Source organism: Chiloscyllium plagiosum, chromosome 12, assembly GCF_004010195.1.
Source record: "Chiloscyllium plagiosum isolate BGI_BamShark_2017 chromosome 12, ASM401019v2, whole genome shotgun sequence".
Classification (NCBI taxonomy): domain Eukaryota; kingdom Metazoa; phylum Chordata; class Chondrichthyes; order Orectolobiformes; family Hemiscylliidae; genus Chiloscyllium; species Chiloscyllium plagiosum.
Window position 1 is genome coordinate 37401422 of NC_057721.1, and position 19137 is coordinate 37420558.

The window sequence follows — 19137 nt, forward strand, 5'->3', positions numbered from 1 at the left end:
GCAATGGATACAATAAATGATATTGGTGGATGTGCAGGTAAAACTTTGATGGATGTTGAAGGCTCCTTTGGGGCCTTGGATGGAGGTGAGGGAGGAGGTTTTGCAATTCCTGCGGTGGCAGGGGAAGGTGCCAGGACAGGAGGGTGGGTTGTTGGGGGGCGTGGATCTGACCAGGTAGTCACAGAGGGAATGGCCTTTGCGGAAGATGGAAAGGGGTGGGGAGGGAAATATATCCCTAGCGGTGGGGTCCGTTTGGAGGTGGCGGAAATGTCGTCGGATGATTTGGTTTATGCGAAGGTTGGTAGGGTGGAAGGTGAGCATCAGACCTTGCAAAAGGTCTTTTGTACCAGACTGAGGGAATTACCCAGGAAATCAAAGTTCCCTTATACCTGGAACCCTCCAAAAGTATCCATTTCAAACAGAGAATTTGGATGATTTTGCTGCATTTAAGTAGCTAGTAATTCAGGAAAAGTTAGACAATTAAAAATTGGGTCTAACTTTGGCTAACTATTGAACTGATCATCCCCAACCCCCACAACTAACCAGAGACTCCTCCTATCTATGTAATCTCCTGATCCAAAATCCGTCTTTCTACCCAGACTCAATAACTTTCCCCCAACGTTGAAACTGACATTCCCAACTTCCTCCCAAGACCAGAAAATCTCATCTCCCAGGAGTCAACACCTCTCCTTTCCCTGGGGATGCAAAACCTCCCCTTATCTCATGCCCCAAGCAACCAGATATGCCCCCATCTCCACTGGGACATGACAACCCCCATCTTACCCCAGAACCCAGAAACTTCATCTCCACCAAGGATCTTAAATGCCCATCTCCCGTGGGACCTGACTTCTCATGCACAACTACCTCCCCACCCCCACCAGTACCAATCACATCCTCCTATTCTCACTGCTGGAATCTAACACATCCCTAGTCTCCCCAGAACCTGATACCCACCACCACAAATCCCAATATCCCTTGTCCACCCTGACCTACACTACACATCCCCATAATTAACTTGGCTCTTTCCCATCTTGTGCCCTGGCACTGTACCCACTTGGCGTCCTACTTACCTGGCATTCTATTAACAAACCCCAAACCAAATGGCAATCTATTTGCCTGGCATCTGGAATTTCTGAAGGAGTCCTGATGCAATATTCTATCAGGAATTTGGAACTCTTTCTTAATGTAAAATAGGAGCAGAATAGTCATGCGAGTATAATTGCCATTCATCAGAAAATCTAGTAGCCTATCATTTTGAAACTGCTTCTCATTTCCTTTCCCCAAATAGCTTTAGAAAACCTCACATGTGCCTTAGACATACTCAGGCATTTTAAAGACAAACTCGAACCTTTGAGAATCATAGTTCAAAATCATTATAATTGTGATTTCAGCATGTTCAAATGCATATGTTGCGTAAAGGGAAGCTCTATATGATTTATCCAGTGTACCTTTAAAGAATTTTCTCAATTTCTATTTTGTATACATTTTTTTGAAAATGAACAATTTTAATCATCCTACCTTCTCTCTCTGTTTCATCTTTTTCCTTTCTTCGATGGTGGTTAGATAGTTTACAGCTGCATATTCAATTATAGAAAGGAAGACAAAGAGAAAGCTGACCCAGAGGTAGATATCCACAGCTTTAACGTAAGAGACTCGAGGCATTGATGCATTCACTCCAGTTATAATCGTTGACATAGTTAAAACAATCGTTATTCCTTGCAGTGGAAAAGAAAAATATGCAAGAAATATTGATGGTATGAGGCAGACTGTTGATAAAGAAAACACCTGGACCTTTATTCTAATCTGGGTCAAGAGTAGAGAGTGGGTGGATCACCCGTCTCTGGCCAGTGTCTCCAATTCTTTTGGGATCTTTCTCCATCTTTTTGAACAATCCATGATGGAGACAGTAGAACAATTCTAAGCACTGCCAATAGCAGCAACTTAGAAATGATGCAGCACTGAATTGTGTGTAACTAGCACTTTCAGTTGTGCTTTTGGAAATATAAGATCTCAACAAGTACAAGCATAAACTTTCAGGGATCAACATAAAATATAAACATTTTAGTTAGTACTTTAAGGTGTGCTTTCCTAAGGCACACACTGAGTCAAATTACATTTTAACATGAACTAAATTTTTAAAAACCTATCTTTAAATTATGACAAATATCAAACGTTAAGTTTATCACACTGTATGCAATAGTATGGAATTTCCTCAATGTCACATATACTAAAATTGGTACCAGTTTATGAATGGAAATTTGCACCAGATTTCCTGCAGTACATATGTAACAGAATCATTGACAGAGTACATGAGTGTAATCAAGTGTGTTGCTCACTTCTGCTTTAGGCCTCACTCTCACAGAGCTCTTGCTTCTGCTGCTCCTCTTCATCTTCCCTTATTATACAGTAAAGGGGCATGGCTTTGGGAAAACCATTCCAGACATTGGTCCTTCTCAGCATAGGAAAGCAGTACAAGTCGGCAAATCTTTGTGTCACTGAGACTGACAGTGTTAACTTTAAGCCAGATGCAGATCTCAGTCAAACAAAGTTAAATCACAAATAAATTGGCTATCAAACTTCAAGAAACCCAGTTGCACCCATTATATAGTGACTCCGGGCATACTGACCAAAATATACAGGTGTAAATCTACACCAGCACAATAGTTAGGTAAATTGAGAAAACTAACATGAACTGAATGGGAGAGTGTTAAATAATTAGAGCCTGAATTTCAGGCAATGAGTCACAGCAGTACATTTGTGAGGGAGCTGACAAATATCTGTTTATTTCTAATACTTCTTCTATGTGCTATCATCCCTGTTCTAGCCACAAACCTCCAACATTAATCTGACTTCCGTATTGTTGTTCTCGAGCTAGTATTTTGTGTTGTTCATGGGATGTGGGCACTGCTGTCTTGGCTAGCTTTTACTGTCCCAGGGGGCAGTTAAGAGTCAACCATATTGCTATGTGTCTACAGTCACATATAGACCAGACCAAAAGAGGATGGTAGATTCCTTCCCTAAAGGACATTCGTGAACCAAGTAGGTTTTTCCCTGGCAATCAACAATGGTTTCACGGTCATCATTAGACTCTTAATGCCAGATTTATTTTTAAAATTTTATTGCAAACTTGACCATCTGCCATGGTGGGATTTGAACCCAGGTCCCCAGAATATTACCTGGGTTGCCCGATTAATAACCTAACAATAATACCATTAGGCCAATACTTCCTTAAAAGAAAAAGGGATATGAGGTGAAGCAATTGCAACTATCTGAAACCAACCCACTGTAATGAGCATATTCAAACTAATTTCTGTTAAATGTTGACACACATCTTAAAACTGCTCATTTTGTGGAACTGGCTGTCTGGCACTAAATTGTCCATCCATTCAAAGTGATAAATGGAAAAATTGATATCAGAGTTGAGGGAAATCTTCTTGTGAGGTTTTAAGTTTATGCACAATGTTGTGTTTTCCATTCAATTGAAGAGTTTCATGCTGTCATTCATCTATTTTATCCCTCACCATGATAAAGACAAGAAAAAACATAAAGAAAATAAAAATAAGTTACCCAGTGAAACCCGAGCTGGGACTGCTCTTCTGTCAATCCAGAAAGAAACCCAAGATAACATGACCATTAACATGGTTGGAAAGTAGGTTTGTAAAAGAAAAAAGAAAATGTGTCTCCTCAGGATGAAATTAATAAACAATCTGTTGTACCAACCTGAGGAGAAAAGAAAAGTTACAATTTTAGCAAATTTTCTTCTCATGGTCAATCTTCTACCTCAACTGTATCTATCATATTCCTTGATTCTCTCAGTGCCTAAAAATCTATTGATATCAGCCTTCAATATACCCAATAGCTGAGAAGTCATAGTCCTCTAGAGTAGGGAGTTAAACAGATTCATAACCCTCAGAATGAAGACATTTCCCTTGTCCCAGTTTGCCCTCATTCTGAGGTCTTTGGTTCAGACTCTTCAGGCGAGGGAAACAGCTTCTCAGCATCTGGCTGTTAAGTCCTCTAAAAATGTTATACATTAAAAGAATCTTCAAAGACTATCTGGCCATTGTACCCAATCACCCCATTATTCCCAAATCTTTACTGCATCCATCTAAATCAATCATTTTTGTTCTAAAATCAGATTTGTTCCTCAGTTGCTGCCAGAGGAAGTGGTGGAGGCTGGTACAATTGCAACATTTAAAGGCATCTGGATCGATATGTGAATAGGAAGGGTTTGGAGGGATATGGGCCAGGTGCTGGCAGGTGGGCTAAATTGGAGTGGGATATCTGGTCGGCATGGATAAATTGGACTAAAGGGTCTGTTTCTGTGCTGTGCATCTCTATGACTCTATGACTCAATGTGGATATCACTGGTTAAGCTAACATTTATTGCTCATCCCTTATTGCAAAGGAGCAGTTAAGAGTAAACCACACTGTTACACATGTAGTCCAGACTGGATAAAGATGGTAAATTTCCTTCCCTAATGGGCATTAGTGAATCAGATGGATATATTAAAGCTATCAACAGTGGTTACATTGTCATCATTAGGCAAGCTTTTAAATTCAGCTTTACTGAATTAAAATGTCACCATCTGCCATGTGAGGTTCAAACTCACATCCACAGACATTATTGTGGGTCTCTGGATTACCAGCCCAGTGAGATTGCCAATCTCTCTTTTCTTCCCTAGATAAGGAGACAAAAACTCTACAGAATATTCCTGATGTGATTTTTTTGTTAATCAAAGCCCTACATAATTGCAGCATGGCTTCCTTACTCTCATCCCATTGCAATGAAGACTTCCTAATAGCTTGCTGGACTGCTGGGCTTCCTCTGATTATTGTATAAGGACCTCAAATCTCTCTAGCCACTCACCTTTAAAAAGCATTCTGCTTTCAATTCTTCTGACAACAGTGAATAATTCCATATATTCTCCACTATGCTGCATCTATCACCTTCTTGCCCAATCACTTAACCTGTCTCTTCTACTAATAGCTTTACCTCCCACCTAGTTTCATATCATCAGCAAACTTGAGTCACACGATCTTCTCATCTAGATCATTGCTGTACATTTTAAATAGCTGAGGCCAAGTATATATACGGTTGACACTGCACTAGTAACACCCTGGCATCCCTACATAATTGCAGCATGGCTTCCTTACTCTCATCCCATTGTTATTGCCACTGCTTTCTCTGTTAACCAGTCCTTAATCCAATGGAGATTGGCTAATATCCACAACCTCTGTTATTGCCACTGCTTTCTCTGTTAACCAGTCCTTAATCCAATGGAGATTGGCTAATATCCACAACCTCATGAGTGCTAAACATGTGAGATAACTTGTGTGACATTTTATTGAATGCCTTCTAAAAATCTAAATTTACAACATTGATCATCTGACCCTATGTATTTGGAATTCTGTTGCTATTAGCCCACCTGAGTCTCATCTGACGACACAACTCTGTATTTCTGCTGACACTTAGAGGGTGTCACTGCTTTGTGGTATCCAAAAAGTAATCCTTGGTTTTTAAAAGTTATTTCTTGTGCTTTGGAATGAACACCAATATTTCTCTAGCTTCTGGGCATTACTCTGCTGTATTTTAGATACCAAGCAAGTTCTCATTTCTGAAGTGAGCTCCATGTGTGTGTGTGTGTGTCTGTCTGTCTGGGGTGGGGGGTTGTGAGTGTCTGTCAGAGGGAGTGTATATGTGTGTGTGTTAATGTAAAGGAGTCTAAATCTGTGAGGGGGTGCATGTGTGAGTGTGGGAGTGTGTGTGTCTGTAGGAGTGTGTGAGAGTGTCTGTGTGCGTGTCTGTGTATAGTGTGTCTATGTGTATGTGTGTTTATAGGAGAGAGTGTACAGGACACTCACACACACAGGTACTCCTATACACACACATACACACGTATACACAGACACTCACACGCACTCCTGCAGACACACACACACTCCCAAACTCACACATGCATCCTCTCACAGACTTAGACCCCTTTACACTCACACATTAACACACACACACATATATACACTCTTTCTCACAGACACTCACAACCCCCCACCCCAGACATACACACACAAACCCACATGCACATATACATATACGTTTATGGGGTGAATTTGTACTTGCAGAGTTCATTGTACTTTGCTCAAAAACTGCATGAATCCATGTAAGACTCTGTTAACACATTTTTTTAAGATTAGAATCAGTCTAAACATTATGGCATAAACAACAGAACACCGGAGGCTAACACCTTCAACATCTTATCTGGTGTGACATCAATTGCTACAGTTAACCTGAGAATGTAACTTTTAAAAAGAGTTTTGTGATTTACATATGAAAGAAGTGAAACTATCATGGTCATTCTAACCGATGAGAGACTTAACAAACAATCAAGGTATTTTTCAATGTATAATTTCGGTTACATCACACTGTAAACTTTTGCTATAAATTCTGTGTCTTACAATTGTGTCCTCCACAACCACCTGATGAAAGAGCTGCGCTCCGAAAGCTAGTGCTTCCAATTAAACCTGTTGGACTATAACCTGGTGTTGTGTGATTTTTAACTTTGCTTCATTTAAGTAATCTAACATGTCAAAGTTCAAAAAAGAGAATTTATGATGAAGAGAACTAGAACCAACACTGACATAATTTTACAAGCAATTTACACAGAATGACACATGACTAACAAGCACCTTCTAACCCAATAACTTCTGATTCAGTCTGTGTCCACGTGTAGGAAATTCATGACTATCACCACATACAATTAAACATTATTAATCATCGAATCACAACAATGTGGAAACAGGCCATTTGGTCCAACTGGTCCATACTGACTCTCCAAAGAGCATCCCACCCAGATGCAACCTCCTATATTATATTTCCCATGGCTAACCTACCTATCCTGCACATCCTTGGACACTATGGGCAAGTTAGCATAGCCAATCTACCTAACCTGCACATTTGTGGACTGTGGGAGGAAACCCAAACATTCAGCAGAAACCCACGCAGACACTGGGAGAATGTGCAAACTCCACATCGACAGTCACCCAAGGCTAGAATCAAACCCGGGTCCCTAGTGCTATGAGGCAGCAGTGCTAACCACTGAGCCACTGTGCCACAAAGTAAATAGGTTTTCCTTTATGACCAATTGTATATACATTTTGTATCCTAGTCGGAATCTCAATATCATACAACACCTCATTTTTAAATAATCTCTGCTCCCAATTATGCATTCTCTTCATCACCTCATTCGGTCATGGCCTCTTGCACTTGAGATATTTTCATCATTGCAGCTCCATCAAACCCTAACTACTCTCAACAGTACTTCTCAGCTGTCTTTGATTCTGTCAAATATTCAAATTTTTTTGAATGACCCATTGCTCTCCTCTGCGCATTCCTTGGTACTCTCCAAACGCCTCTGTAGACCTCGAGTATCCCATGAGTCTCAGCCTTGTCTCTCACTATCTATTATGTCAAGTTCATTTTCCAGGAGTCAATCTTTAAGGACATCTCACCATTGTTCTATCATGTGCTATCTCACCCCATCACTCAAATAACTAACATAATTAACCCTTCCTAAGTTTTACAATGATCCAAAATATTTGATTTCTCACAAACAAAGCCCAAGCTTTTATTATTTTATTAGGAATGAATCCATTGAAATTATAATGACAAAAATTTGGTTCATGGATAGTAGCTTTCTGCACCATTATCTGTTTTGCTCATTAGCTGGGGCAGTGTCAAAATGCTTATTGCTATGTATTGTGAGTATCCAACAAGTCAAACTGTTCTCAATGGACATATTTCTGATAACTTGCTATCAAATTTTACAACAGCAGTTGAACTCCTCTCTGTAGGATTACTATCTTTCAGCTTTCCATCATTCATAAATCTATCATTCATAACTCTGAGAGAAACATACCAGTACTGCTATAAAATGCAAGTCCACTTGATGCACGGAATTCTTGGATAAAAAACTGAGCCAGTAAGATCTGTTCATCTGTTTTCAGTGGTTCCTTTTCATTCCTCCAATGGAGCATTAGATCTTTTTCATTGTAAGCATCTGGAGGAAAACATTAAGGCATTATTATGGTCAAGCCAAGATTACAAACTAATGATTTATGTTACTATAATTAGGTTAGTAAAATAATTTTACAAATTTACAAAACATGTCAATTCTTTAATTCTACAGTGTTTCCAGTTCGGACATTACCACATGAAATGACATCACCGACCCAAGGAACCCCAAACATATAAATAGAAAGCAGAAAACATCAGCAGTGCTTCATGTGGAGGCTCACTGAAGATATTACCTAGTATGGTGACGAAAATGAACCTTCCAACTCAGCAAGAAAACCTACATCCAGAACATCAACCTGAGCTACAAATCTTCTCAAAACTCGCTAGTGTTTCCAGTACTTACTGTCGTAGAGGTATAGAGATATACAGTACTGAAACAGACCCTTCAGTCCAAATAGTCATGCCAACCAGATATCCTAAATAAATCTAGTCCCACTTGCTAGCATTTGGCCTGTATCCCTCTAAACCCTTCTTATTCATATACCCATCCAGATGCTTTTTAAATGTTGTAATTGTACCAACCTCCATCACTTTCTCTGGCATCTCATTCCATACACACACCACCCTTTACATGAAAATGTTGCCCCTTAGGTCCCTTTTAAATCCTTCTCCTCTCACCTTAAACTTGTGCCCTCCGGTTTTGGCCTCTTCAACCCCAAGGAAAAGACCGTGCCTATTTACCCTATCTGTGCTCATGATTTTATAAACCTCTAGAAGGTCATCCCTCAGCCTCAGATGCTCCAAGGAAAACAAACTTGGCCTTTTCAACTTCTCCAGAGAGCACAAACCCTCCAACCTTGGCAACATCCTTGTAGATCTTTTCTGAACCCTTTCAAGTTTCACAACATCCTTCCTATAGCAGGGAGACCAGAATTGCACACAGTATTTCAAAAGTGGCCTAACTAATGTCCTGTAGAGCTGCAACATGACCTCCCAACTCATATACTCAATGCACTGACCAATAAAGGAAGCATACCAAATGCTGCCTTCACTATCCTATCTAGCTGCAACTCCACTTTCAAGGAACTATGAATCTGCACTCTAAGATATCTTTGTCCAGCAACACTCACCAGGACCTTACTATTAAGTGCATAAGACCTTTCCTGATTTGCCTTTCCAAAATATAGGACCTCACATGTATCTAAATTAAACTCCATCTGCCATTCCTCGGCCCATTGGCCCATCTCATCAAAATCCCAATGTACTCTGAGGTAACCTTCTTTGCTGTCCACTATACCTCCAATTTTGGTCCAATCTGCAAACCTAATCATACCTCCTCTGTTCACATCCAAATCATTTATATAAATGATGAAAAGCAGTGCACCCAGCACGGATCCTTCTGGCACACCACTGGTCACAGGCCTCCATTCTGAAAAGCAACCCTTCACCACCGCCCTCTGTCTTCTACCTTCAAACCAGTTCTGTATACAAATGGTTAGTTTGACAATGTTTTCCCAAGCTCTAATTGATTTTAATTCTCATCAGTCAGTTAATTAAAATAATAGTTTAGACAACAATGGAAACAAAACAAAATTCAGCCTGTGATCCTTACATCACACCGGGCTTTTAAATGCATTGAAGAACAAACAAGTATGACCACTAAAATGTAGCAAACCAAGTATGAGATACTTACAACTTTCAAGTTCCAGTGAGCAGTTCTGAGTATCAAGGGGAAAGCTGCTAAAATCCATTGAACACATGGCAGTGACCGTAGTCCTACAAGAAGTATTCAAAATAAACTATAAAATATGCTCTAATTTCAGCCACATAAACACCAAGGTATTCTGAAAAATAGGCTTATGTAAAAGTAGAGGCTACAGTAATAGAGTATGGTGCTGGAAAAAGCACAGCCAGTCAGGCAGCATCCAAGGAGCAGAAGAATGGATGTAGGTTTGCTCGCTGAGCTGGAAGGTTTGTTTTCAAATCTTCTCAAAACTTACTGAGGAGCAGCAGAGTCGCATTTTGGGCATAAGCCCTTCATCAGTCCTTCCTGATGAAGGGCATATGCCCAAAACGTCGACTTTCCTGCTCCTCAAGATGCTGCCTGCCTAGCTGTACTTTTCCAGCACCACACTCTTCTACTCTGATTTCCAGCATCTGCAGTCCTCACTTTCTGAGGCTACAGTAATAGTCATATAGTGGAATGTTAATGGACTAGTCCAGATGCCTGGAATAGAATGCTCCCAAGACATGTTAAAATTCCATTATGCAGCTGGGAATTAATAAATCTGGAATAAAATGAGAGTTTCAATAATATCCATTAAATTACTGAATAGTACCTGTTTGGTTCATTAAGGATTTTTAGGAAAGAAAATCTGCCTTCCTACTTAGCCTAGCCTGCATGTAACTACAGACCTACAACAATATCATTGACTCTTAAAGCCCCTTAAGTATCCTAGTAAGTCACTCCATTTTATAAATCTGATATAGAAATGTTGCAATAGAATACAGCCAGATCACAATCTGGCGCCTCATGATCCAGTTCATTTCTCAGTCTACCATTACCATCGAACCTCGGGCCAAACCTTGGTTTCATTAGGAATTTAGAAGAAAAAGTCAGGATCAGTGCCATTCACACTGAAAAACAAGATGGCAATCTGGTGAAGCCAGAACACAGCAAATAATGTAAGCCAGACATTGGATACAACATTCTATAGATAGAGCATAGTGATGATGATGGCATCCCGTGCAGAACATCATTGCAAAGCGGAAACATTTTCAGTCACTTGCAAATCTTCAAGACAAGGCAATCAAAGGTTATCATCAGGACTAGGTGGGAATGTAGATCGGCTGTGATCTTATTCATAGGAGTACGCCCAAAGGGCTGAATGGTCTACTTTTCCTATGGTCTCCTATTTCATATGTTAATATTCAATACAGTGGGTGGCATGGTGGCACAGTGGTTAGCACTGCTGCCTCACAGCGCCAGAGACCCGGGTTCAATTCCCGCCTCAGGCAACTAACTGTGTGGAGTTTGCATGTTCTCCCCTTGTCTGCGTGGGTTTCCTCCGGGTGCTCCGGTTTCCTCCCACAATCCAAAAATGTGCAGGTTAGGTGAATTGGCCATGCTAAATTGCCCGTAGTGTTAGGTGAAGGGGTAAATGTAGGAGAATGGGTCTGGGTGGGTTAGGCTTCGATGGGTCGGTGTGGACTTGTTGGGCCGAAGGGCCTGTTTCCACACTGTAAGTAATCTAATAGTGGTTGATTGATCTTGACCTGATACTGAAATTCCCAGACACCAGTCCTTACCCAGTTTGATTAACTCCATGTGATATTAAGAATTAATTGAAGACTATAGGATTCAGCAAAGTCTTTGAGGCCTGACAACACCCTGAATGTAAAATTGAACAGGTGCCCCAGAACCACTGTATCCTTAGTACAGCTACAACGCCAGCTTCTCCCCAACAAAATAGAAAATTGTCCAGATACATCCTCAATATAATAAGCTGAGTAGGTCAAAACCAGCTAATCACAGTTCCATCAGTTTATTTTCAATCATCTGGATAGAAATAAAAGGTAAAAATAATGACTGCAGATGCTGGAAACCAAATTCTGCATTAGAGTGGTGCTGGAAAAGCACAGTAGTTCAGGCAGCAATCGAGGAGCAGGAAAATCAATGTTTTGGGCAAAAGCCCTTCATCAGGAATACAGGCAGCGTGCCTGAAGAGTGGAGAGATAAATGAGAGGAGGGTGGGGTGGGGGTTCTGAGGCGGAAGATGAGGCGTTCTTCCTCCAGGCGTCGGGTGGTGGGGGAGTGGTGTGAAGGAGGCCCAGGACCTTCATGTCCTCGGCTGAGTGGGAGGGGGAGTTAAAATGTTGGGCCACAGGGCGGTGTGGTTGATTGGTGCGGGTGTCCTGGAGATGTTCCCTAAAGCGCTCTGCTAGGAGGCGTCCAGTCCAATTCCTGCAGTGGCAGGGGATGGTACCAGGATGGGAGGGTGGGTTGTTGGGTGGCGTGGACCTGACCAGGTAGTCACGGAGGGAACAGTCTTTGCAGAAGGCGGAAAGGGAAATATATCCCTGGTGGTGGGGTCTGTTTGGAGGTGGCGGAAATGTCATCGGATGACTTGGTTTATGCGAAGATTGGTAGGGTGGAAGGTGAACACCAGGGAGGTTCTGTCCTTGTTACGGTTGGAGGGGTGGGGTCTGAGGGCAGAGTTGCAGGATGTGGACAAGATGCGTTGGAGGGCATCTTTAACCACGTGAGAAGGGAAATTGTGGTCTCTAAAGAAGGAGGCCATCTGTATGTTCTATGGTGGAACTGGTCCTCCTGGGAGCAGATATGGCGTAGGCAGAGGAATTGAGAATACGGGATGGCATTTTTGTAGGAGGTAGGGTGGGAAGAGGTGTAATCCAGGTAGCTGTGGGAGTCGGTGAGTTTGTATAAAAATGTCGGTGTCAAGTCGGTCGTCATTAATGGAGATGGAGAGGTCCAGGAAGGGGAGGGAGGTGTCAGAGATGGTCTAGGTAAATCCCTTCTCCCTGACCTATCATCTTCATCCCAACCCCCACTCACCTATTGTACTCTATGTTACTTTCTCCCCACCCCCACCCTCCTCTCATTTATCTCTCCACTCTTCAGGCACTCTGCCTGTATTCCTGATGAAGGGCTTTTGCCCGAAACATCGATTTTCCTGCTCCTCGGATGCTGCCTGAACTGCTGTGCTTTTCCAGCACCACTCTAATCTAGAAATAAAAGGTGTCAATAAGAGTGCAATCAATTTGCATTTATTCAGCAACAACCTGTTCACTGAAACAGATTAGGTTCCACCAAGGCCAACGAACGCCAAGCCTCATAAAACATTTGTGCAAACATGAACCAAAGAGGTAAATTTCAGAGTCAACGTGAATGTGACTACCCTTGACATCAAGGCAGTTTTTGGCTGAGTACGATATCCAGGACCCCTGCAAAAATTGAAGTCAATGTGAATGTGGTTATGTTTAACCCAAAGGAAAATGGTTGTTGGGGGTCAATCATCTTAGGCCCAAACATTGCTGGAGGAGCTCCAGGGCAGTATACTGGACCCACACATATTCAATTGCTTCATTAATGCTCATTCCTTCAACATAAGGTCAGAAATGGGGATGCTCACCAATCACAGCTCCTCAGTTACTGAAGCAGCGAACACATGCAACAAATATGAATAACATTCAAGTTTTCACTATGATTGCAAGTAATATCAACAACACACATACTTTATTGTGATTTTCATGCTTAAAGTGCATTTAAATTGGCACACAATAGATTCAGACTTTAAGGAGTACTGGCCTCAAGTTGCACTAGAAATTTAAGGAGTCATTTTGCTAGTTGTGTAATCATTGCTATTTCCAGTTCATTATTGATAAGTTTATAGTATAATTCTCAATAGATTCATATTTATGGCACTCAATGCTGTGTAACACTACCTCAGAACTCCTCCAGCTATAACTACATTACATCAGTAAAACTAGTTTAAAGTTTGAAACTTTCCTTACAAATTAATACAAAAAAGTGCTTGTCGACTTAACATAGATATGCAAGTTCCCATTTTAGGTGCGTAACTTGCTTGACAAACTGCATAAGAAATGCTGTAAAAATGGAGGAACACATTTACCTTCAACTTCCTAAGTGACTGTGCTCATCCACATGTGCACACCTCCCCACCCACCCTGTTATTTGCTTCAGGGAGTCAGTCAGCTCTGTAGGAATTCATCTTGTAATATGGCAGCCATCTTAAACAAGTTGCCCACATATCCTTAAAGTATCATTAAAAGCAATTAGTTCACTCCCTTTCACATGCCAAAATTTCCCCAATTGTGGAGAATTCCAGATCTTTAAGAGCTGTTCCCACATGGAGCTTTGCAAACCCTTGTCAAGAGTACTGCAGATGACGCTCTTGGGAAAGCTTTTCTTTTCTTTGCAACGTAATCAAATGAGAGAGTAGGGCTTGTATTACAAAATCCAACACAACATACACCCTAAGCTATGGAGAGATGTTTTTGGGATAAGGTTAGCTTTTTTTTTGCTTGAATCAATAAAAAGAAGCTTTTGTATTTTCTAAACCTTGACTAAATAATGCAATCTCTCACATCAAATCAGTACGACATTACGTAAATCATTTCATGGATTAATTGAAGTGTAAATGATAATTGAAGTACAAATAAAAATATTTTGTATCAATATTACTTGTATTATACTATAGTTTGAAAGATTCAAATAATAATAAGAATATGTAACATTTTGGTCAGATAGCATTTTGAAATGTGGGTATAGTTGATCTGTCATCTAGCTGTAATACAGTGTGAGAGAGCACAGTGCATATAAATAGAAAATAAATCTTGTATTTCCATTGATATCAAAGCATTATCCACTTAAAAAGGATTCATAGAAGGAAAACCCAACTGAAGATTAAAATGGAAAAATACTGTGCTCAGCAATACTAAGAAAAGTCAATTAGCAATGACTCACCTTAAACTGTACAGGATGTTGCCATCTGGATATACCCTTAGCATGATGTTCTCCATTGTTGTGTCATGTATGAAAGAACTTTTGGAGTGAACAAAAAACACATCTGGAACCCAAATTTTCTTGACTAATCTTCCATCAAATGTCATACTTCTGTTGTTGGAACTTGGGAAAGCGAGTCTGCTATCTTTCCAGTAGTGTCTTAGGTACAAAGTCATTGTAAAGTCCTATGGATATGGATATGAAAAATCAGAAGTAAATTGATTCTGAATCAGAAGAGGGATGATTGTAAAAATATGGAATGTTAATGCTGGTAATTATTTACATGATAAATGATTGTTTTCAGTCCTTGTTTCAATCTCATTGTCGAGATATCAGCTCAATTACTATTGCTGGCCTGGTAGTTACATTAGTGTCATAACTTGATTCCAAGAATACTCTGACTATATATTTACACCACTAGTAAGACTACCTATTTCCATGGCCATTCTTCTCCTACTGAAACCCTTACTCATGCCTTGTTACCTGTAATGCATTCCGGGCTTATGTCACATAGTCTACCCTCCCTAAACTCTGCTTTCCATGTCTTAAGCTGCATCAAATCCTGGTCAAACATCACACCAATACTAACTAACCTACACTGGCTCCCAGTCAAGCCTCATGCCTCCCAGTCTTTGCAATCTCCTGCAACCACTCAACACTCCAAGATTTCTTCATTCACTTATTTCTGGCATCTTATGAATCCTGTTTTTAATCACTGAAACATTGATGGTCGTGTCTTCACTTGCTAAGACCTATGGTCTGGAATACTTTCCTTACAACGTCACTTTCCTCATTTAAGACAAGACTTAAAACTGACCTTTTTAACCAAGATGTGGTTATTTAACTCAACTCCTCCTTATTCAACTCAGTGTCTAATTTTATTTTAAAACATTCCTGTAAGCTTCTAATGTCATTGTTCATTTTATTACATCAAAAGGTACAAATATAAATTGTTTTGGACATGAGCCAATTGAATAGACTGATGGTGATGAAAAGCCAAAAGTCAGGATCCTCTTACATCAGCAAATCAAATTCAAATAAAATGATAATAAATACAATAATATGTACTGTGCTGTGTGGCGCAACTATGTAGTCCAGTTTTACTGTAAATAAATTCCTGTCCATAAGTAACAAAAGTTCAGACTTACCATATCAACTTCAGAAATGCTGTCAATGCTTTCAACCTGCACATCTATACCAACAGATACTGCCGGCCCTTAAAAGGCAAGTGGGAAACATGTGACTTTAGTTTCACCATTTTTAATGTTTTACCTTCAAGTAGTTCCAAAAGCAGCAGTTGTCATACAATATCTTGTTCATTCTTAATAACATAAATAAAAAGCAAAAATTGTAGCAAATGCTGTAAATCTGAAATTAAAACAGAGTTAGTGGCAACACAACACAGGTGAGTCATTATTGAGAAAAATACTAATTAAAGAAAAGATTTTTGACTCACATAGGGAATAGAAACCAACAATACTACAGGCATCAATATCAAGAAGGTAAGGAATGAGAGTGAGTACAATTGGAACAAATATCTTTCCACATATTCAATGAAAAAGCATGCTTAACTTGGACTGGCATGGTTTCCACTTTTTCTTTGAAGGAAGAGAGTAGAGTCTCAGGCAAAGTTGCTCAATTAGGGAACGTATTCATCCAGATGGAGGATGATGTGGTAGTTGGAGACTAACTGAGCCTCTGTTTAAGGAAGAAGTACAAGCTATCCTATTGGAGGTGCAGAGGAGTTGACTGTCTATATTGGAAAGGAGAGACTTAGAGCAAGGAATTTTGAAAAGGTTAAAGTGATGGAAAAATCATGGATATATACAGAAAGAGATATTTAGCTGGCTGAAATTATCTTCACAGAAGCTGACAGGAATAAACAGTTTGAAACTAAAACAAGGGTAATAAAAAAGGGAGAGTTCAATGGTTAAATAACAAACAAAAGCATCTGCTTCTCCAACAAAATATATAAACACCCAAGTCTCTTTGTTCCTTCATATTTATTCATAAAGTACCCTTAATGTTATACTGTCTCTCTATGTTCTTAATAGTATCATGTACACTTCTCCACACTAAACTTCAGCCGCTGTCTATCTGCCCACTTCATCAATATCAATGTCCTTCAAAGTTCTATACTGTCCTCCTCATAGCTTAGAATGTTTCCACTGTTTCATCATTGAATGTATTGTAGAATGTAGAACAATACAGCACAAGAAGAGGCCCTTCAGCCCACCATGTCTATGCCTACCGTGATGCCATTCTAAAGTAGTCCCATCTGCCTGCTCATGGGTCTGTATCCCTCTATTCCCTGCCTGTTCATGCATCTGTCTGAATGCCTTTTAAATCTTGCCAATGTATCTGCTTCTTCCACTTCAACTGGCAGTGTGTCCCAGGCTCTGTGTAAAAGACTTGCCCAGCATATTTCCTTTAAAAGTTCCCCCTCTCACCTATGCCCCCTAGTTTTCACATTTCTACCCTGGGAAAAAGAACTCCAACTATCCACCTTATCCATGCATTTCAATTTTATATACATCTATCAGGTCACCCTTCAGCTGCCACCATTTTAGTGAAAACAATCCAGGTTTGTCCAACCTCTCCTTATAGCTAATACACTCCAATCCAGGCAACATCCTGGTAAACCTCTTTGTACCCTCTCTAAAGCCTCCTATAGTTTGGAGTTTAGAATGCCACAAAATACTCCAAATGTAGCCTGACTAAAGTCTTATGCAGCTGCCATGTGTCTTACCAACTTTTACACTTAATGCCCCAGGTGAAGAAGGTAAGCATTCTATATGCCTTCTTTAACACATTATCTATGTGTGTTGCCATTTTCAGGGAGCTATGGAATTGCACAACAAGATCTCTCAGTATATCAATGCTCCTACGAGTCCTCCATTTATTCTATCCTTTCTTATTGCATTTGACCTCCCAAAATGCATCACCTCACACTTGTCCAGCTTAAATGCAATCTTCCATTTTCCCACTCAATATCCCAATGTATCCTTTAATAACCTTCCTCGCTGTCCACAACTCTGCCAATTTTCATAATCATAGAATCATAGAATCCTTACAGTGTGGAAACAGGCCATTCAGCCCATTGAGTCCATACCTACTCACCGAAGACCATCCCACCCAGATCCATCCCTCCACCCTATCCTTGTGACCCTGCATGTTGTCTGTAAACTTACTAATCAGACCACTTAAATTTTCATCCAAATCATATTACAAACAACATAATTCTCAGTACTGATCATTATAAAATGTCACAGAACTTGAGTCAGAGAAACAGCTCTCCATAACTATCCTTTGTCTTCTATGACCAAGATAATTGTGTGTGCAATCTGACTTAATCTTCTGGACCAGTCTACCATGAGGGACCTTTTCAAATGCCTTAGTAAAGTCCATGTTGTCAAAATCTACTACCCTACCCCATCAATCATCTTCATCACTTCCTCAAAAAACTCAATTAAGTTGTGAGACAAGACCTTCCCCACAAAAAGTCATGCTGACCAAAAGTCCATTCTTTGCTGTGCAAGTAAATCCTGTGAATAAAGGTCTTCTCCAATAATTTACCCTCTCACTGATGTAAGGCTCATTGGCCGAGAGTTTCCTGGATTATCCCTGTCACTCTTCTTAAACCAGCAACAACATAAGCTATTCTCCAATCTTCTGGGACTTTGTCTGTGGCTAAAGAGGACACAAAGGTCTCTTTCAAGGCCCCAGAAATCCACTCTTGCCTCCCTCATTATCTTGGAATAGATCCCATCAGACTCTAGGAACTTATTTACCTGAATGTTTTTCAAGAGGACCCAACACCTCTTCTTTCTCAATACTGACATGTCCCGGAATATCAACATATCTCTCCCTAATCATATAGTCATCAATGTCCTTCTCCTTAGTGAATACTGATGTGAAGTACTTATTAAGGACCTCACCCACTTCTGGCTTCACACATGAATTCCCTACTTTACCATCGAGTGGATCTATCCTTAACTAGTTACTATTTTATCTTTATTATGTATAAAATACCTTGGGATTCTCCTTAATCCTACCTGCCAAGAACCTGCCAAGAACATTTCTTGGCCCCTTCTCGCCCTCTTAATTTCTTATTTAAATTCTTTTCTACTTCATTTATATTCCTCAAAGGCCTTGTTGCATTTCACTTTCCTTCACTTTATATTTGCTTCCTTTACCTTCTTGACTAAACTTTCAATACCTTCAGTTATCCAAGTTTCCCAAATCTTGCCATCCTTATCGTTCATTCTAACAGAAATATACTGGTCATGAACACTAAGGATTTAAAGGATTCCTACATGTCAAGTGTCTGCAAACTCTAAAATTGTCCCCTCTTCACCAACGTCCAGATCACAAATATTTTACAGGAAATTTATTGATCCCAATACTGACCATTCAGGAATTTCACTATAAACCTTGCTCCAGCCTGAAATATATCCATTGACTGGTGTCTGAAGATTCAAAGGTGTGCAAGTGCTCATGAGGAGCTAAGAGGTTGTGCCAGTGCTGCTAATGCAGCAACTATTTGGGATTTTCTTTCAGGATGACATGCACGCTA

General features: G+C 40.2%; 1 protein-coding gene across 7 annotated transcripts in view; it reads right to left on the bottom strand.

The window, feature by feature from the left end:
- The window catches only part of LOC122555118 (gamma-aminobutyric acid receptor subunit rho-3-like), a 116695-nt gene that overhangs the window by 3738 nt on the left and 93820 nt on the right, over window positions 1–19137 (bottom strand). For 4 of the 7 annotated variants that reach the window (XM_043700815.1, XM_043700816.1, XM_043700814.1 and 1 more), the window contains 6 exons: window positions 15710–15777; window positions 14523–14746; window positions 9708–9790; window positions 7917–8057; window positions 3568–3720; window positions 1519–1715 (listed from right to left, as the gene is read on the bottom strand). In XM_043700815.1, coding sequence (XP_043556750.1) covers window positions 1519–1715; window positions 3568–3720; window positions 7917–8057; window positions 9708–9790; window positions 14523–14746; window positions 15710–15777 — 866 coding nt within the window. The remainder of the gene's footprint in view (window positions 1–1518; window positions 1716–3567; window positions 3721–7916; window positions 8058–9707; window positions 9791–14522; window positions 14747–15709; window positions 15778–19137) is intronic. The other 3 variants (XM_043700818.1, XM_043700820.1, XM_043700819.1) reach the window with 3 other exon arrangements.